Source organism: Stigmatopora argus, chromosome 12, assembly GCF_051989625.1.
Source record: "Stigmatopora argus isolate UIUO_Sarg chromosome 12, RoL_Sarg_1.0, whole genome shotgun sequence".
Taxonomy (NCBI): domain Eukaryota; kingdom Metazoa; phylum Chordata; class Actinopteri; order Syngnathiformes; family Syngnathidae; genus Stigmatopora; species Stigmatopora argus.
The window spans coordinates 5,714,968-5,733,785 of NC_135398.1; the positions used below are offsets into that span (position 1 = coordinate 5,714,968).

The 18,818-nt window shown below is 39.9% G+C and overlaps 1 protein-coding gene across 2 annotated transcripts in view; it reads left to right on the top strand.

Annotated features, from left to right (window-relative positions):
• LOC144085301 (ephrin type-B receptor 1-B) overlaps window positions 1-18,818 on the top strand; it is a 118,530-nt gene that overhangs the window by 51,291 nt on the left and 48,421 nt on the right. For both annotated transcript variants that reach the window (XM_077614418.1, XM_077614419.1), the window contains exons 4-8: window positions 368-523; window positions 5,247-5,582; window positions 11,045-11,169; window positions 15,045-15,207; window positions 18,385-18,493. In XM_077614418.1, the coding sequence (XP_077470544.1) occupies window positions 368-523; window positions 5,247-5,582; window positions 11,045-11,169; window positions 15,045-15,207; window positions 18,385-18,493 (889 nt within the window). The remainder of the gene's footprint in view (window positions 1-367; window positions 524-5,246; window positions 5,583-11,044; window positions 11,170-15,044; window positions 15,208-18,384; window positions 18,494-18,818) is intronic.

The window sequence follows — 18,818 nt, forward strand, 5'->3', positions numbered from 1 at the left end:
ATGTGTGTGTGCATGTGGGTTTGTATGTGGTGACTGAGTCTAAACCGTGTTTTGTGACGAGACATCAAGCGACAGCACCCGTGTAAAACACTCACTGTTGGGTGCAATGGACAGTGTCTGCAAACACTGTTAGAACATGCTAATTCCAAATTGGAAGGTCAAAGCATAAGTCCAAAGCTCAAACCAGAGAATAATTCCTTGTTTTCCAATTCAAAATAGCACCAGAAAAAATGAATAATACATATTCATAACACACTCAGTAAAACACTACTGAATACCGTCCTCTATCAGTTTCAGCATATTTCTGCCTAGGCTTTTATCATTATGAATCATCCTTGACTGACTGCATTATTTTTTCGTTTTCCAGCTTGCCCACCAGGTACCTTCAAGTCGACCCAGGGTCCTGGTTTGTGTCTTCAGTGCCCTCCAAACAGCCGCTCCACAACTGAAGCCGCCACCATATGTGTCTGTCGTAACGGTTACTACCGCGGTGATGCTGATCAGCCAAATGAACCCTGCACCAGTGAGTAGTGGACATGACATACATGTTCTGACACTTGGACATTACATACATGTTCTGACACTAGGCCGCCTGTAATCTGACATGAGCATCTAACCATAGTTTAATGTAGCTTTAACATAAATGTGACATAATTTAATGAAAGTGGATTTCTTGCTTGAGTTGGAGTCAACAGGGTAACCTTTCTCTCTGCAATCAGTCTTCACCAAGTTTTTATTTATTTTTTAGTTTTGAAGTGATTTTTCTCCAATAGTAAACGTAAATGTAGTTTAGAACAATAAACTCACCAAGCACTAAATTGTCGCAAACCCAATAGCCATATCCTCATACCTAACCCTGCATTTAACTCAACATAAACCAAATGCATTGTAAAAAATAGCCCTCAGCTGCAATCTTACATATTTAAATATATATATATATATATATATATATATATATATATATATATATATATATATATATATATATATATATATATATATATATATATATATATATATATATTTCATTAGCATGAATATAAATATGTTCATTAATATGTGCTGTCCTTTATCAAGTAAATCAAACTCAAACTCAAAAGGATTTGCTACCTTGAATGTGAGTTTGTATGCATTGAGGAAACTTGCTTATTGCTTTGAAAAAAAAATCCCTCAAATTACAGAAAAAGTAAAACATTGTTTGTATACCTATAATACTTGCTGATACTACTCTATGTAATGAATGAAAGGGTAATTATTTATTATGGCAGCTCAAGCTCAATTTGGTATGACATCTTTTTGGGGGACATTTGGAGATTTATTTTCATCAAATGGATAAGCTTAGTTTTTCAAAGTTTTGAGATTTGATTCATTTTAACTCATAACTTGTGTCCTGGCACTTTCCAGTAGTTGATTCAGTAGAGTTATCTCTGCTGTTTCTTTCTGTCCGTCTGCTGTCACTCCCTCAAGTCCTAATTACTAGCTGAGAGGCAACACTGTCCTGGTGCTGTCTGTTAGATTTCCAGTAAAGCCACCCAAAGCATCACAATCTCTGTGATACTATTTGAGGAAAGTCAGTATGCTGAGACTTGCTGTTGTGCCTGTTGCTACACACTTGCACTGCAAAGGTCAATTATGAGTGCAAAGACTGTATTTACCTCTTTTGCTGCCCCTCTCACAGCAAATTAGTAGTGCATTTTACAGTCATGCCTAATTTGACCTTTTGTAACATCTTATCAACAAGTGAATCTACTGGACCTAAAAACATGTTCTTTTTTTGTTTTTGTTTTTTGTTCTGCTTGTAATTTTGGCTATGAAGGAACCCCAGTGCAGCGCATCCGTCTGCTCTGCTGCTCCAACTGCTCCCCAATGAATGCATCGACACCTTTTAGGCATAGAGCGTCTCTCGTCATGCCTGGCATCCTTTGGCAAGAATGCATCGTGTCTCTGGTGAATTAGTAGTTGCTCCATCAAGCATACCATCTGCCTCTACCTTACGGCCCTCAGCTCTCCCCAAGCCATCTCGCCAAGAGGTCCCAAGTGGAGGCTGTAGCTCTCAAGTATCTGTCCCATTTCTAGAAGCAGACTGTCAAATCACATCATATTGTTTATATCATTATCAGTTCAACAAGCTCGTCATTTCAAATAAGACACCCATCCCCCAGTTCACGCTCATTGTTCACTCAAGCTCGTTGTTTTGGTCGAAAGGCTGCATGACTGGATCAAATCTTATTGTCATACGATCTACCAACAGTACCTTGGCGAGCGACTGGCAGAGTGCCAATGCACCTTTAGGCGAATTACTCGGTGGACATGAAAAGGCAAACGAGACCTCGATTTTCCTCTCAGCTGTCTGTATAATGCTGCTATTTCATGTACCCATACCTCACAAGTTAAAACTGACCGCTCTGGTGTTTTGATAAAAATAAATAACTAAATGAATGAAGGATATATCAAATTGGCTCCAGCGACCCCTTGCACCACCTTTGTGAGGATGTTCAGTGCAGATGATGAATGAATGAAGGAAGGATACATCAAATGTAAGCTTGAAAGTACTTTTATTCATTATTGTTAAAAAAGAGTGGGATAGATGGCTTAAAATTGTCAACTGCCTCTTTGATCACTGAAAAGGGAATGCAATTCCTCCTCAAATGTGTGTTAAACGAATTATCTTGCAACAGAATCTCCAATACTTCTCTGACTACAGAGTAGTAGCTTAGCTTGATGCTCTGGCTTCCTTAGATCTCAGCAGGAGGTGGGCAGTGAGATCATCCTTGTAAGAATCTCTTTAATGCACCCCGGCCTGATAAGAGCAACCATTGTAGAGAAAGTCACCTCATCGCTCCCTCATGCTCATCAACCTTCTTCTTGGTGGTAGGCCAAACTATCACATCTCTACACCAACCCAATATATCATCTTTTGCTGACTCCAACCTAGCCCTAAGAGAGCAGTGGCAGCAGCAATCTTGCGACTCGTAATTTTTAACCCAGCAGTCTAAAAACCACCCCTCTCTCAATTCGCATCTTGACACCCTTATACGTAAAGAGTCCCTACATACACGTATAGTATAGTTCATCTGAAAAACCTTGTCCCTTCCCGTGAGGGAGTTTTACATCACAGGGAACAATACAAGTTATTGTAACATGATTTTAAACTTACTATTTTTAAAATGTCCTTTAAAAGTAATGTATTGTGCAAGTACTAGCAATGTTGTGGCTAAGAATTGTATCTGTACAGTGCCAGTAGACACCTACACCCGACCGCCGTCTCTCAGACACCCACAAAATATTAGTCTTGATAACATGTTGTATTTCAGCTCTCACCAGCCCACGCTACCCTTCAGTGGTCCTTTCAGCTTACTCTAGCTGTGATCGGTATCTGCATAGAGGGACCTTCTGTTGCTCACTCAAGCCTGTTCCACAACATAAAAACAAACAGTTTAAAAGAGCAGACACCAGAGGCCCTAGCCTTTTTAAGGGTAACAAGTAAACAATGTGTCCACATTGGTTTCAGTAAGGAAACAAGGGAAAACTTCATATTAGCACCAAGTAAATGCAACTTCGTTCCGATGCTTATACTCAGAAGAATTTAAGATGATGCACACTGAAACATCACAATATATAATTATTACAAGCTGCCTCTAATTCTGAACACAGAGTGTTGTTAAGTGTGATCTTTTTAACGAAAAGAGTGCTAGGTGCATTACACCGTGAAAACATTGCAAGCCAACACACAAACAACCATTTACACTTGTCGGTAACATGGCATATCCGAACATGCATTTCTGAAGAATTTTGGGAGGCTGTCGGCGAATCCACACAGGCACAGAATCTAAATTATTGCCATACAAAATCCTTGATAACAACACACATTCTAATTAGTTTCTCTTCTTTTTTTAGAATTGGCCTTTCATGCAGAATCAATTTCATCGAATGGAACTGAATTGTAATTTGCACTTGAATGCACCCACTCACTGCCCTTGACTAGTATTACTATTAATTATTAAATTAAAGACCTGTTTTTCGACAGAGCCCGCCTAGATTTGATGACATGAAATAGTAGTTAAATCAAAGAAGCATATCTCTGTGGGCAAACAATTGTGACTGGCATGGCTAAATGAAGACCAGCTGAGAGCCTGTAAGGAACGTTCCCTACAAATTAAATCCTATGGCCAATTAAAACAGCCATGGGCTGCACTAATACTCTGTAAATCGCTGGATAAGTGGCAGTCACATCTGATTTCCCATGTCAGTTCAGCATGTGTAGCTCAGCTGGATCTGCGACAAAAGTGTGAGAAGCCTGCTGTCACCCTCTGTAATGGCTGACAAGTCATAGTTAATTTTTATAAAGTAAGGGAAGCATGGGAACACAGCATTCAGGCATACGTTCTTTTTGAGCAGGCATATACGCACACATACACAAACATTTTAAATAACGAGGTTCTGAGCCAAATTGCTGCTGAAGCTCTTTCAAAATTCAACTGATGATTTTGTTGTTTTTAAAAAATGAGTACGTTTTCAAATGCTTACGGCCACTGTGTATGCGAGAAATTGGTTTGTTTAACCTTTTATATAAATGTCAGATTTAATAGGGATAAATTGCTTTCCGATATTGTCACTAGGGAAGTCCTACCAAAACTAAGAAGGTTTTTGATCAGTGTATCGCCATGTGTACCATCTTAGGACCAAGATATAACCGAGCAGCTAGAGGGTGTCCCACGGGCAATGAAGAATATGCAGCGTCATTTGAACTCTTGGAGATCAACACTCCAAATGGTTGCTGGTGAAGAATCTTTTTCAAGCAGCTATATCTGAATGCGCCACTCGAGCGAAGCACTTTGTTTTATCGTTGTGTGATTTTTCCATGAATCTCATTTGGGAGGTTTTGCTCCAGCCTCCAGCTGTGTGCTCCTGGGGAGTGAATGGGAGCGTGAATCTCCAGATCCATTTGGATTTGAATACTCCATGCAACACTGCATTTTGCTAAATAACCAATGTTTGATAGACATAAACGTTTCACCGTATAATCCGTCCAGGTGTGAATGGAATAAATTAGCATTTCAATTCGCTCGGAAAAAAAGTCATATCAACAAGATTAACATTATCTCACTAAATAGCATTTTTTTTTTCATTTACGCTTACTATGACTATCACTATAAGGGTAATTAATATAGTATGCATATAATCTAAATGTTTATTTTTCTCAAATCTTCCAGGTTTTTAACTTTAACGTGTAATGTGTCCTACAGGTGTCCCATCCAGCCCAAGAAATGTCATTTCCATAGTGAATGAGACCTCTGTGATCCTGGAATGGCATTCGCCAAGGGAGACTGGCGGCCGTGGGGATGTGGTTTACAACATCTTGTGCAAAAAGTGCCAGGCTGACCAACGTACCTGCTCCCACTGCGATGACAATGTGGAATTCCTCCCTCGTCAACTGGGTCTGACTGAGACCAGGGTGTTTATCAGCAACCTGCTGGCGCACACTCTATACACCTTCGAGATACAAGCGGTCAATGGTGTCAGCAATAAGAGCCCGTATCCTTCACAGCACGTGTCTATCGACATCACCACCAACCAAGCCGGTAAGTGGCTACAGGGTGTGCTAACTTTAAAAAAGGGACTAATTAGCCTTAAGTATCATGTACTTACAGCATTGTGCTATCTCACAGGGGAAATGCGTTTTTTTTTCAATACACGAGTGGGAGGGAATGTTAAATTCAGACCACCTTTTCCGCGATGTGAGTGTCTCAAGTCACAGTGCGGTGACTGTAGTGCTGAAGGAATTTTACAGAGGTCAGCTGTGAGTAATAAATGTTAGGCTGGAAGCAAAATGGTGGCTGGTTTCAGGCCAACGCGCAGTATAGGATTCCTCACTAGCCTGAATCCAAACAAAGCATTGGAAATGTGATATTCTGAGTCTTTCTGTGATAGTCGTAATCATACTCCCTTCACGGTTTGTTTCCAGATCAAACCAATTAAGATAGCCCTCCGTTTACATTTTCAGTGCCTTTCAGTTGATCGTGCATTTTTAACTGAAGTAACCACATCTTTAAATCTGCTGTCTTTTTCCGCTCTGAGGCTCACATCTGCAGCTTTCAGGCTGAAAAGCCGCTTTGTTGTTTTCTTTGGGTCAGTGCTTCATAAGACTTTGTTTTGAGTGCAACGCTGCACAGCAAGTGGCCACTACTGTTGCTACAGATGGCTACACCCCACTCAAAACGTGTCTGCAAATCTTAAGATTCCTCAAAGCCCACACGCCCAATCTCTCAGTTAACAAAACTTCACAAAGAACACTTCTTTGTGAGTTTTGTTGCTTTCTTGTTTAAATTCAAATGAGTCCTGATGTGTGATTGAAGCCAGCCTGCATGAGACCTTAGAATACTTACTTAGGCTACTGTATATGGACAGCTTTTGTTTTCAGGGTTGTGCTGCCATGATTTCTGCTCTCCTCAACGCCTGGTTGTACATGTGATGGAAAGACAATCAACCATTAAGATTGTTCCCTTGCCTATGTTTTTTGCACTTTCTGCTATTCTTTTTGTGCATGTGTCGAGGATGTGCTGCTGTCCCTTTCTGCTGAGGCCATTTTTATGCTTCTGTAGTGCTTCTATTCAAGTTAAGTTGCAGCCATGTGTAAGAACTGATGTAAGCACTTGTATTTTGCATCATTGCATCATAAGTCATTTCTGTCTCCTAAAACTTTGCATGTCATTAGTTCAAAATGGCTTTATATTTTTTGAAGATATATTGAAACATACTTGATGTTTTAAATATTTGTTGATACAGGATTTAATAACAAACTGAATGTAAAGATTTAGTGACATGTTGGAGGGAAGACAACCAATCTGTGCAACCATGGCAATGCAAGTGAGGGAAATGAGAATAAATAGGCCTTATTACAAAGGTGGACTAATAGTGCTTTGACAGGCTAATAGCATGCTTGACAGATAGATGGAGGGGAAGAAATGTCAATGTCTATTATCGAGGTTGGCTGTGGTAATGAAGTGTAATCTGCCAAGCGTGTGTCCTGCTCTTTGTGGCCTTTTGTTGCTAGGTAATTGCGTTGTTCCTGTTACACGGGTAGAAACTGGTGATGCCAAATTCTTCAAGAGGAATATTAAAAGCTTCCGGAGCTACAGTCAATTCAGTTTCCAAAAACATTGTCATGCCAGTTGAAATTTGACTAGCATTTGGGTGTGCAGCACAAATTTCTTTTTTCTTACTTATTCAGGTGTTATATCATTTTATCCACTGACCCTGCCCCCTTAATTACATGATGTGACCTTGCCAACATACTGTTGAAAGAAATCTACATCACTCTATAAAATGTTTGAAGCAGGTGCTTTACCATTTAGATATGGTTGATCTGGTCCTTTGGGCTCCGACTAGTTACACTCTTCTTATGAAACTTTGAGCTCCAATTGGGATGCGGCTTCCTGTAGTGATGTGCCAATATTGCAAACCACGCCACAAATGCAACACATACATACTTGTCAGCAAAATAGGTTAATTGGTATTAGCTTGGGAAATTGCAATTCCATTTTCAACCCTCTATCTGTGTGTAACAAACTGAACAGGAACTCCAGGGTATAAATTTGGATTTTGAAATTCATCAATTGTTTAAGAAGAGCAGTGATGCCTTGAAATTAATTATGCATTTCAGTCTGTTAGACAATTATAAAAATATTATCACCTTCTGCACCACATTTCATTTATTTTTCATTCAATTCTCTCTCTCTCTCTCCATCTCTCCCCCTTTTCTCTCTATCATTCTCTCCCCTTCTTTCTGTCGCAGCCAGACACTGAGGGGCTCTCTGACTTTGATTAATGGTGAGCCAAGTTCTGTATTAAAAGCCAGGGGCAGCAAGTTGGGCCAGATAAAAGTAGAGCATCGTAGCAATGAATAGGAAGAGGAGAGAGGAGAACCGGACACAGTCACCAATCATTGTCAGCATCACTGTCCCTGGGTGACAGTGGGGGACACACTTGGAGGGGATGGTGGTGCATCATTAGGCTGAATCCCAACCTCGTACAGACAGATTGGCTCTTTTCACACAAAATGCAAGGACAAGGTAGTTTAGAACACCATAATCAAAATCAGTGGAATTTGATGAAGACAAATGCATCTCACTATATATACGGAGAGGCACTTCTCGAGATACCCTATTGTTCAATACCAAATGGGGCGTACGTGCTTTGTGTATTTTTAAGTTAAGGATTTGGTTTCCCCATTGTCTTCATAACTTGCCAAATTGTGTCTTTATTTTGACCATCAACCATAGATACAGCACTAAAAAAATATGTGCTCAACTGAAATAAACTGATAGACCCCAATTTACTCCAGTAGGGAACCTAAAAAGTTGGACCACCTGCAGCACCATACAAGCACTTGGGCAAATGAGTCCAATGATGCAAATACATTTTCAAATGCTAATTCATAGTCACCTGCAAGTTTGTCACGTGGAGTTTTCCACACAGGCTCTGTCACGAAGCACAACATGTGCCTGTGACCAGTAATTGATAATGTGGCCCAGGGAGCACCACGTAACCCCTCTTACTGGAGCATGAAGCAGCCTGAGAGGCTGAAGTGCTACAAGGTGATACTCATCCTTCTCACTCTCTGTTGAAGGATGAAAGAATGTGAGAGCCGAGGGATTGTGATACCACGAAATCTCTTCATACCGACCGGATACTCATAATCCAAATATTTCTTTACAATTGCATTTTAGCATGGTAAACACTTAAACACTTCAATTTAGAAATATTTAATCCAATTGAATGAAGCTGTAAAATAGGCCTCTAAATTCCTGTTAAACATTTGAAAGTAAACTGTAGAATAAATCAAAAGTTTATATTTTCCCCCTTTCAAGTACTGCTGGGACCATAGCATGGCTCTATGCAGGCAAAGCCTGAAAAAGACATAGCAAAGAATTTGAGCAAATACTCAGGAACCCGATAAAAAGGTTCATTAAATTGAAAGAGGATGCCATTTGAGCAGAGGACTCCTTCAGAAAGATGGCAAGTTGAGGCCAGGTGGAGAAATGACGAGGCCTTGCTGGCAAGCAGGCCAAGAGCCAAGAGACTGATTGGAGTAAAATGTAGCACAGGCTTGAAGGAGACCCTTTTTATATTTTTCCTACCTGTGTCCGGTGCCTGAAATGGCTAAAATCTTCTTTTTTACAAATACCAGTGCAATTAACTAAACATTAGTGAATACAGAGCTTATATGTTTATTTTATAATCCAACATTGGCTTACTGATGCATTTGTTTGATTATGTCACTCTTACCATTCCAAATAATGTCAAGTCATGTTTGATCATGGTGTTTTACATATTTCTGAAGGCCGTGGGTGTAAGTTTTTTTACTATTGGACCTTGTTTAAAATGGGTTAATTTCTCATTTATTACACTAAAAGGTCATTTGATTGTGTAATGTCACTTATAGTTATGTAGAAACAAATGCAAAGCCTGCACTCCGCTCTTTGTAAGTCTGTGACATTTCGGAACCTGGCACCCTGGCCTAGTAACACAACAAATTCGTAAATACAAAAACAGAACTTATCAGCTTCCAGGAAATGTATTTTCCCTCACAAGTGGAGGGCAAGGTTATTAAACTCCTTTCATGCCTCCGTCAGCCATGACAATCCAAAACTGAATCTGTAAATGTCACACGTATGGAACAGATAAAGATGGGGTAATTCATTCTGCACTGGCATATGGTACCTTTTCCAGATGAGGAAAAAAAAACAAGCCCTCAAGTACGAAGCCCTAACGTCCCCTAGGTTGAAATATGACAAGGGTTTCAGTTTTTGTGCAGTGCTCTATTGAACTAACCATTAACGCCTACAGTCCAAGTCAGAGATTTTTTCTACTTCAAACTTTGGAGACACACACAACATGGATAATTGCCTCCCTCTCTCCAAAAACACAGTCCCTCAGCAAAGTCCAAGGAGTTTATGGATGATGAAGATTTGACAAAGACAATAATTTTGGAATGAACAGAAAATTGCAGTTTCAAGATTAATTCAGTCAGTCAGGGTCTTCTCGTAAACTGAAGCTAATAGAGCACATTGGACCGTGACCAAAATTACAATGCAATACAGATGGTTAAAAGTGACACACATACTGGCAGGGTGAATTTGAGGGCAGTCTTTCATCCAGCTTTAGTACAAACCTCCGCAGAGTTTGCAACAGGGCAGAAGCTGCTCCAATCTGCCTGTCAATCTCCATCTCTATTCTTCCCTCACTCGTGCGCAAGACCCCAAGACACTTGAACTCCTCTTGGAATGAGGGGCATGATCTCATTCCAGAGCGGAAACCCCACCCTTTTCTTCCTCCGGTTCATACCCTCATATATCGAGTTGCTGATTCTCATCACAACATCTTTATATTCAGCCATGCATGAGCTTTTCCTGCCACAGTTGAAGAAGACTTCTTGATGAAGCCAAAAGAGCAACATTATCTACAAGCAAGGAAAACATGTGTAAAATATTAAAGGTCACAAAGAGACAATTTAAAAAGTCACTTTCTACTTTGAAGTCCAATCTATAATGTTACAACTCAATTAATAACTGCTAAGTAACTAATTTTATCTCTCCAGGAGTGGATAGAAAATCAGCGCCTGCTCAGAATGCACCAGTGCATTTTTTTAAAGAGATTGTTGTTACAGTTCATTTCTCTTCATGCTGGTCATCCTGAATCAAACTGACAAAGCAGCAATTGGTTGGAATGGAATGCTGATTTGTGATAATATCATGAGTTCATTGTTCCACTTCTAATTCACATTTGTGGCTCAATTTACTGTGTTTGGCTTGCTGCCCTGCACAGGTAATCCAAACTCCTAAATAGTGGCTATGTGATTGCTGGACAATTAAAGAATACTGATTGTATCAGACAGTGTGTGCAGTGCTTCCTGTCAATTATAATCTTGTTGAGTCAAATTACATTAAAGAGTCATATACAGTATCGTTTAAGTGCAGCGCTCACTTAAGGTATTTCCAGACGTATAAAGATCTTTGGTGTGTGTGTGTTTTCTCTCTCACAGCTCCCTCCATTGTTCCCATCATGCATCAGATCAGCTCCACCATGAATAGCTTCACGTTGTCATGGCCACAACCAGAACAGCCCAATGGCATCATTCTGGACTATGAGCTACGTTACCATGAGAAAGTAAGATAATCATTTAATTAATCAATTGCATTTGACTGTGATGTCGACTGTTAATTATTTTTGTCGTGACATTTCTCTAGCTCTGTGGTTTGTTGACGGTGTATCTTGTTGGTATACCAGCAACTCGTTTGGTATTAAAGTGTGTGCCAACCTTCAATTTAAGGACAACAATTCTAAACATGAAATATGATAAAAGCAATCACATTGTAGAGATTGACTTGAGTACCCTAATGCCTCAATCATGCCTCATCAGATATAGTCAACTTTACTAATATGATTGTAATTGCGCTCTTAAATTCCTGTCCTTTGTAGTCACTGGTGTTTATTTTTCTAACCCTTTCTTCAATTTATCCGTCCCAAATCAATGCCATTGGTGTGTGTCTTGTGTGATTCCATTTATCACATGTGAAAAATAGCAATAAATGAACCGAAATGCTAGGGGATTACCAGGTTGATCATGTTGTTTCACTTTGTTTGCTTCAATCCTCCCCTTGGGAGTTCTGCTGCAAATAGAGCAAATTTGTTGACCTGTGGTCTCGGTCCTCACCCCACATTACACCGACCTGCACTGCAGTGAAAATGCATTGCCTCTGAGGGGTGAATCACATCGACCCGTCTGCTCACATACAATGCTTCTGCTTTATTAAGTCGCCAACCCAACCCCAAGGAGGCTGGGCTGCTCCAGTATTGACCTGTAGCTTTTTCCCAAGGCCTCAGATATAACGATAGTTGGAGATCAGAGACTTGAGCTTCTTTTTCAGGGCTCAGGTTTGTCCTCGTAAAGCTGATCGATTGGCAGTGCATTGCTGGTCATGCACTTTTGCCTTTTTTGAAATTTGGTGAGGCTTGCTCATCCTCTGCTTACTGAATAAAAGATGCAACTCCATAGTGGATAAATTATCATTTGAAATACTTATTTTAAAGTAATTCTAGCAAAAGTTCACTGATCATTATCTGGAAGTCAAATGTATGGTATCTTTGTCTCCCCGAGTCATTGCTCAGTTTAGTACAAACCATGGTGCACTGCTTCTACACTTGTTTTGCTTTGTTCATGAAAGGGATTCCAATCATCAAGGACTTGAGGAAGCTTATCTTCCAGACAGCTTAGCGTCATGTAAATAACAATTATACAGGCTCCTATTAGTTCATGAATATCAATGAAACCTAATCCTGCTGATGTTTACGTAGCACGTTCTCACGCAAATAGATGAGTGCAGCGTAATGGCATATTAGGAAACCACTAAGGACGGGGTGACTCATTGAACTGGGATAATTCAGGTAAACACAAACCGCGGCATTCCAAATAACATTCTTTAGTTCATGAATGCATCAGAAAACTCATCAGAAAAGAAACCCAACCTCGTCAAACTAGCCTCGACCACAATAAAATGTTTGGATATCATACAGACTACTTTTAAACCCAAACTGAAAAAAAGGCCTGTACATTTCTTCCTTCAGAACAGCTTTCTTCTCTCATGCTCGGTTTGTTTCCACACTCCACTAGCTCATCAGTCTCTAGGTGAAAAGAATATCAGGTATAGTCCTCTCAAAGGAATGCAGAAATGAAAAATAGACAGAACTCAGTCAACTGACATTTTCTGCACATTTACTTCAGAACTCATTTATTTTTGTCATATCTTGTATGAACTTGAAAAAAGGCTATTTTAACTACTGTATATTATCCATTATTTTTTTTTTTTCTAACACTTTTTTCCCCATTATCTTTTCTACTAAAATCTACACTGCACCTCCTCCCATGTGTGACTGTGTGAGTGTTTGTGTGTGTGGGGACACATGGTACCCCACCATGCCTGTCTTTGGGCCAAGTGGCCATGCTGTCCATTTTGTGTGGTTGGCATTTTGGTAAAACACGTGCACACGTACACACACACAGACACACACACAAACACCAAGTTAATTATAATTCTGTTCCAGGTTTGGATAAGACAATAGATTCTTGCAACCAAAAAAATAAACGAGTGGTCAAAAGAAAGTCAGTCCTTTGTTGCACTCACAGTTGGCTGATTAAGTAAAAGTGCTTTAGCCAAGAAAAGTACTATTGGACCATTTCTCGAAAAAGTTACTATAAAGGCCACTGGAATATCTCCAAATTTGACCATTACCATTCTTTTATGTATTTCCAAGATGCCAGGTTGGTGGGATATTTAGTTGTTCAACATTAGCTCACAGTCTATGAAGGCTCTTCGTTCGCAGTTTATCTTAAATATTTTTGGTAGATTTAACTGCCTTTTTGTTTATCATCACAACTGCTGAGGTTAAGGTCTGGTCCAACTAATGTTAATTGTTCAGCAACAGTTAAGGCCCGCCTTATAGATCCAGCTTCTTACCTATCAACTGAAGAGTGCCAGATCTTTTTTCTCAGTAAGTGCATGTTTGGTGTGTTTGTGTGTAATCCCCATTTGACTGGCAGCATGATAGAGCCCTTCCAAGCGTGTGCACCCACAAGGAATACTCCCCCCATTGGAAGTTTGCCATCTGTTGGGTCACCTGTCCTCCTGCGAAAACTCAACAGATGGAGAGAGTGGTTCAGAGAGCTAAATTGTTGGATGTGGGCTATTTCAACTGCACCAAGTGGTCTATTTGCACTTCGACTTGTCCTCAAGATGTTGACTGGTTCCATTCATTTTGGGGATGTTGACTAGTTTCTTTTTAGAGTGCTCAAGCACCTCCCCTGTTTCTATAGACTTACTATTTAAATAAAAAATGATACTTTGCGTATGCAGCTCATTGATGAGGTTAACAGATGGTGTGATGTCAAAAGCAAAAGTGAATTATTACATTAAATTATTAAACAAGGTACATTTTATTGAATTTAAAAAAAGGCTTTCCTAAAATAGAATGTCCTTCAGTCTCGAGTTCAAGCATTTATTTTCATTAAGCCTGTACAGAGTTAATGCAATTGTGTGTCTCTCGGTTTCAGAATGGTAACCGTGTTTACAACATCATCAGACCAACTGGGATAAACAATTTAACCGCTTGGGTTGGATAATTATATTAATGTTGTTTATCACTTCCATCCCTGCTTTGTGAACCTTAAAGCCTAGTTTCCACGTGTTCTCATACGAGCCACATATGTTTCATAAGACACAGTCCAGATTTTTAAATCCCTAAACCATATTTTCACAGTTTTACAGACACGTGCAATATCCCTCCTGCTGATCCTTTGAACCGTATGTCTTCATCAAGCAATCAGCAGCCTGCAGCCATGGATGTAGTGTGGTGTGCTTTTATTTACAGGCTGCCATAGTTGCTTTTGTGTGTGAGAAGCTGACAGGTATAAGTTATTAATGAAGGCCTTTGGCATATTGGCACCTAACCTGAGACTAACTATCAAGCATAATAGGCATGCACACCTAGGTTATCATTAAACGTGGCAGTTGAAAATTGCTAATACCAACAATAAAGCTGGATCCATAACCACCGATTCCTTCTGTTCATTTCATCATTTTCACCTTGTTTGCAGGATTACCCATTATCCACCCTTAAGAATTAAGCGCCTTCTAAAGCAAAAGAACAATTCCGTATGAAAATTTTTTGTGTAACTATCCCACTGTGTCTTGGTAAGCAATTTAGAAGCATGTAGTAGCAAAACATGGTAGTGAACGTGTCCACATCTGAAAACAAAAATACGTAAAGCTGGACTGGAATTATAAACTTTAGTGTCAATATAAAGACAAGCGTATGGGAGTGTTTTTTAGCACTAAATAACACTTTTTTTTTATTTCATATTGGAACATCTTACTCTTTTTATGAAAGATGTTTTACACTATATTGGAGTGGGATCACTCCTTCCGTTGATATCGTTTCTGTCTGCTGTTTTTGTTGCTAATTTGTTTATACATTCTGGCTTTCAGGACCATGCAGAGATTAACTCCACCATTCTGCGGAGCCAAACAAACTCAGCACGTGTGGAGGCCCTGCGTTCAGGCACAGTGTATGTAGTGCAGGTGCGGGCACGGACCGTTGCTGGTTTTGGCAAATACAGCAGCAAGATGTGCTTCCAAACCCTCACAGATGGTAAGGATCTATGAGCCAGGAGAAATAGCTCTCTTTGCCCTCCACTGTCTCTCACTCTCTTACCCACCCTCTCTCCTTCTTGCATTCACTCTCACACACCAACACTCGGCGTCTCGCATCGTATTTGATACTGCCGTATTATGAGTTGATGTGGAGTGTAGGGTTCAATTGCACTTTTGTTTCCGCAGCAAAATTAATTCCTTTTACAGTCAAGTTCAAGTGCTTGTGTACATGTGTGTGTGTATGCGCAGGATGACTTTTGTTTGTGCAACTAACTGTGCTTGTTCCAGAAAGCTAAGCTAAATGGTTTTTAACCCAACCATCCTCGAATTGGAGTGCGAGATTAGTAGTTGATGAGATTCCTTGATGGGCCTTTTGCGTATTTAAAAGAGAGAGCAAAAGAGGGGTTGGGGGTGTTCCAAAATATATATCTGAAAAAAAAAACCATAAGGAAGGAGTTATGAAAGTATATTTGTCACCTCATTAAACAGCATCTGTCCAAGTCGGCCAAAAGAAAGGGTTTCTTTTTTTGTTTGTCATCGGTTTATACTTTATTATCCATACAAGGTAAGGATTTTACACCCTAATTGTTTCAACTGAATACAATGACATATTCAACACTCAATGGGCTACTTACAAAGGAGTCTGCTCAAATGTCATGTTCAATTTTATTATTTTACACCAATGCTTGGCTGAACACAATTCATTAAAAGCATTTGAAAATTCAGCCAAAATATTAAATGTCTTACTATACGCCCCCGAAATGACTCCTTGGAATCACAAACACACATCAGTTTGATTGACAAGCACGCTGAACAAAAGGTGATTGCTTCCTGGGTAAGGTGACTTGATGTCTCCCATTGCAAAATAGGCCAACACCCAAAATGCTAACTGATTGCAAATGGCGCCTGTTTGAAATGGAACATGTTGCAGTGTGATTTTCTGCTGTCAGAGTTCATCAGCACTCTGCATGAAAAAGAGAGCAGACGCCTGCGAATTGGAGTTCCGGCGACACTCATCACACACATTCTTGACAAATGTACGGGCTGAAAGAGTGTGCAGTTCCTGTCACACACTGTCCTCATGTACGTATTCCAGCCAGCTCCCACGCCTCGCTCCAGATATGTGCTCGTCCTCCTTATCCTTATAGTCCTCTAAGCTCCTTCCACGCAGAGAATTGGATTTTGGCAAAAGATGATTTGCCTAATCAATCTTTGAATTTACTGCCAAAAATGAACAATGATGACCGACTGTAGCTTAAGAGGGTTACTTGCAAGCGTTTGCAGTCAAGAAAACCCTGACAGGGAAAATCTTATTAAGAAACCTCTCACAGTTGAAAAATTCAAAAGTAGGACAAAGTCACAGGCTCAACATTTGTATAAAATTTATTTGAATACCCGAATGTTTACACACTGGACATGGGTACTCGGACGTTTCGTCGAAAGACGTTTGGTCCCCGGACGTTTGGTCGACTGGACGTTTGGTAGAACGGACGTTTGGTAGAACGGACGTTTGGTAGAACGGACGTTTGGTAGAACGGACGTTTGGTAGAATTGACGTTTGGTAGAACGGACGTTTGGTAGAAGGGACGTTTGGTAGAACGGACGTTTGGTAGAAGGGACGTTTGGTAGAAGGGACGTTTGGTAGAAGGGACGTTTGGTAGAAGGGACGTTTGGTAGAAGGGACGTTTGGTAGAAGGGACGTTTGGTAGAAGGGACGTTTGGTAGAAGGGACGTTTGGTAGAAGGGGCGTTTGGTAGAAGGGGCGTTTGGTAGAAGGGGCGTTTGGTAGAAGGGGCGTTTGGTAGAAGGGGCGTTTGGTAGAAGGGACGTTTGGTCGCCGGGTTGTTACTGTTGAAACCAGCTCTCAAAATTATAATCATGAGAGAGAGAGTAAGTTTAATATCTTAATATCTAATATCAACAGTAAACGCTCTGTCATAATTTGACAGCGAGCGAACCCAGCGACCAAACGTCCGTTCTACCAAACGTCCGGTCGACCAAACGTCCGGTCGACCAAACGTCTTTCGACGAAACGTCCGGCCACGCCGGACATGGGCACCTCCTTTTTGCTCAGTTTTTATTTTATTTTTTACTTCAAAGTATTCATCACCTGTTTTATGAAAATAGAAAAAGACTAACAAACAAAGTGCTAGATTACAACATTTTTGCTGCCAACAATGCCAAATGAAAAAACAACCTTTATGAGCGTATTTTGTAATAACTTTGGGATTTCGAGAGTCCACAGTATTTAGGTTTTATGTGACATGTCTTTTGATACAAACCTTGTGAAACAGAAATCTGAAGTGTAGTTGTTTTTACTAGTTTGGCTATATTGAAAGATAAGGGCCCCCTTGTCATTCTTTTTTTTCTTGCATCACTCGCTCGCCGCCTCGCTTTTTGCACCTCTCTGTCTCAGTTTATCAAACACAACCTGTCACTCAATGCTGCAAAAGCCCAGCGGATTTCAGTCAGCGCCTCTCAACTGAGACATCTGTATGTTTTCTTTATCCGTCAGGCAGCCAGTCGAGCCGTTCAGCACACGCCCTCGCACGAAAACCCGAATACACGCAAGCATGCCCTTAAAAGAGGGGATGTTGTGTGTTTTTCATATTTTCTGTCATGTGGTACTCTCTCAATATATTAGGCCGTTCTCAGATTTGTTATGTTAGGAATACTGTCATGACCTTACACAGCAATTCAATCTATTGAGACCATGGCCTGCACTGACCAAAACTTTTTTATTAACTACTTTTTCATAAGCATATATATATTTACACATCCCCTAATTTCTTGAAATGCTATTTAGTAATTATAATGGCTTAATTAAAAAAATCTTTTTGTCTTTCTCACATACTCATACAAAATTAGGATCCTGTTATAATTTTTTAAGGGTTTGGGAACCTTTTGATAATAACCTGGGAATGTATTAGGGCATTTGCATGTAAAATGTGATTCCACTTATGAAAATTTTCAGTTATGGAACCTTCTGGAATAAATTAATTTCATAACTTTTTGGAACATATCAATCAAAAGATGTTGACATCTTAAAGAGTTACACTGTTCATTTATTATTATGAATGATTGTTCAGAAACACATTGTATTTTCCAGGAGCATTCTGTTATTTAATGTGATTATTAAGTACTATTCTTAACATCTGTCTTTCTACATTTTTAGATGACTTCAAATCAGAGCTGAGGGAGCAACTTCCTCTAATTGCGGGGTCCGCAGCTGCAGGAGTGGTCTTCATTGTTTCACTTGTCGCCATATCTATCGTGTGCAGCAGGTAACCACAATTTTCATTAATTCCCCCAGTGTTACAATGTAAAAGCTTAATAAACAATCTTAATGCAGTACACACTGTGCATATACATGCTCTGCTTTAAATGTTAATGTTGTAGAAAAAAAAAAATCCTCACCATGTAACCCATGTTCAGCTGTAGTAAGGTTGACATTCGTATCCATGGAAAATACTTGGTACATAAACAAATACAAATAAGCTTGTTTCAATGCCAGCAAGAATATTCCACAATGTTGCATAGTTTCATTAAGAAGTTCAACAGCTCCAACTTTGTCTTATTAGTGAAGTTGAGCTGATTTAATTTGGCATT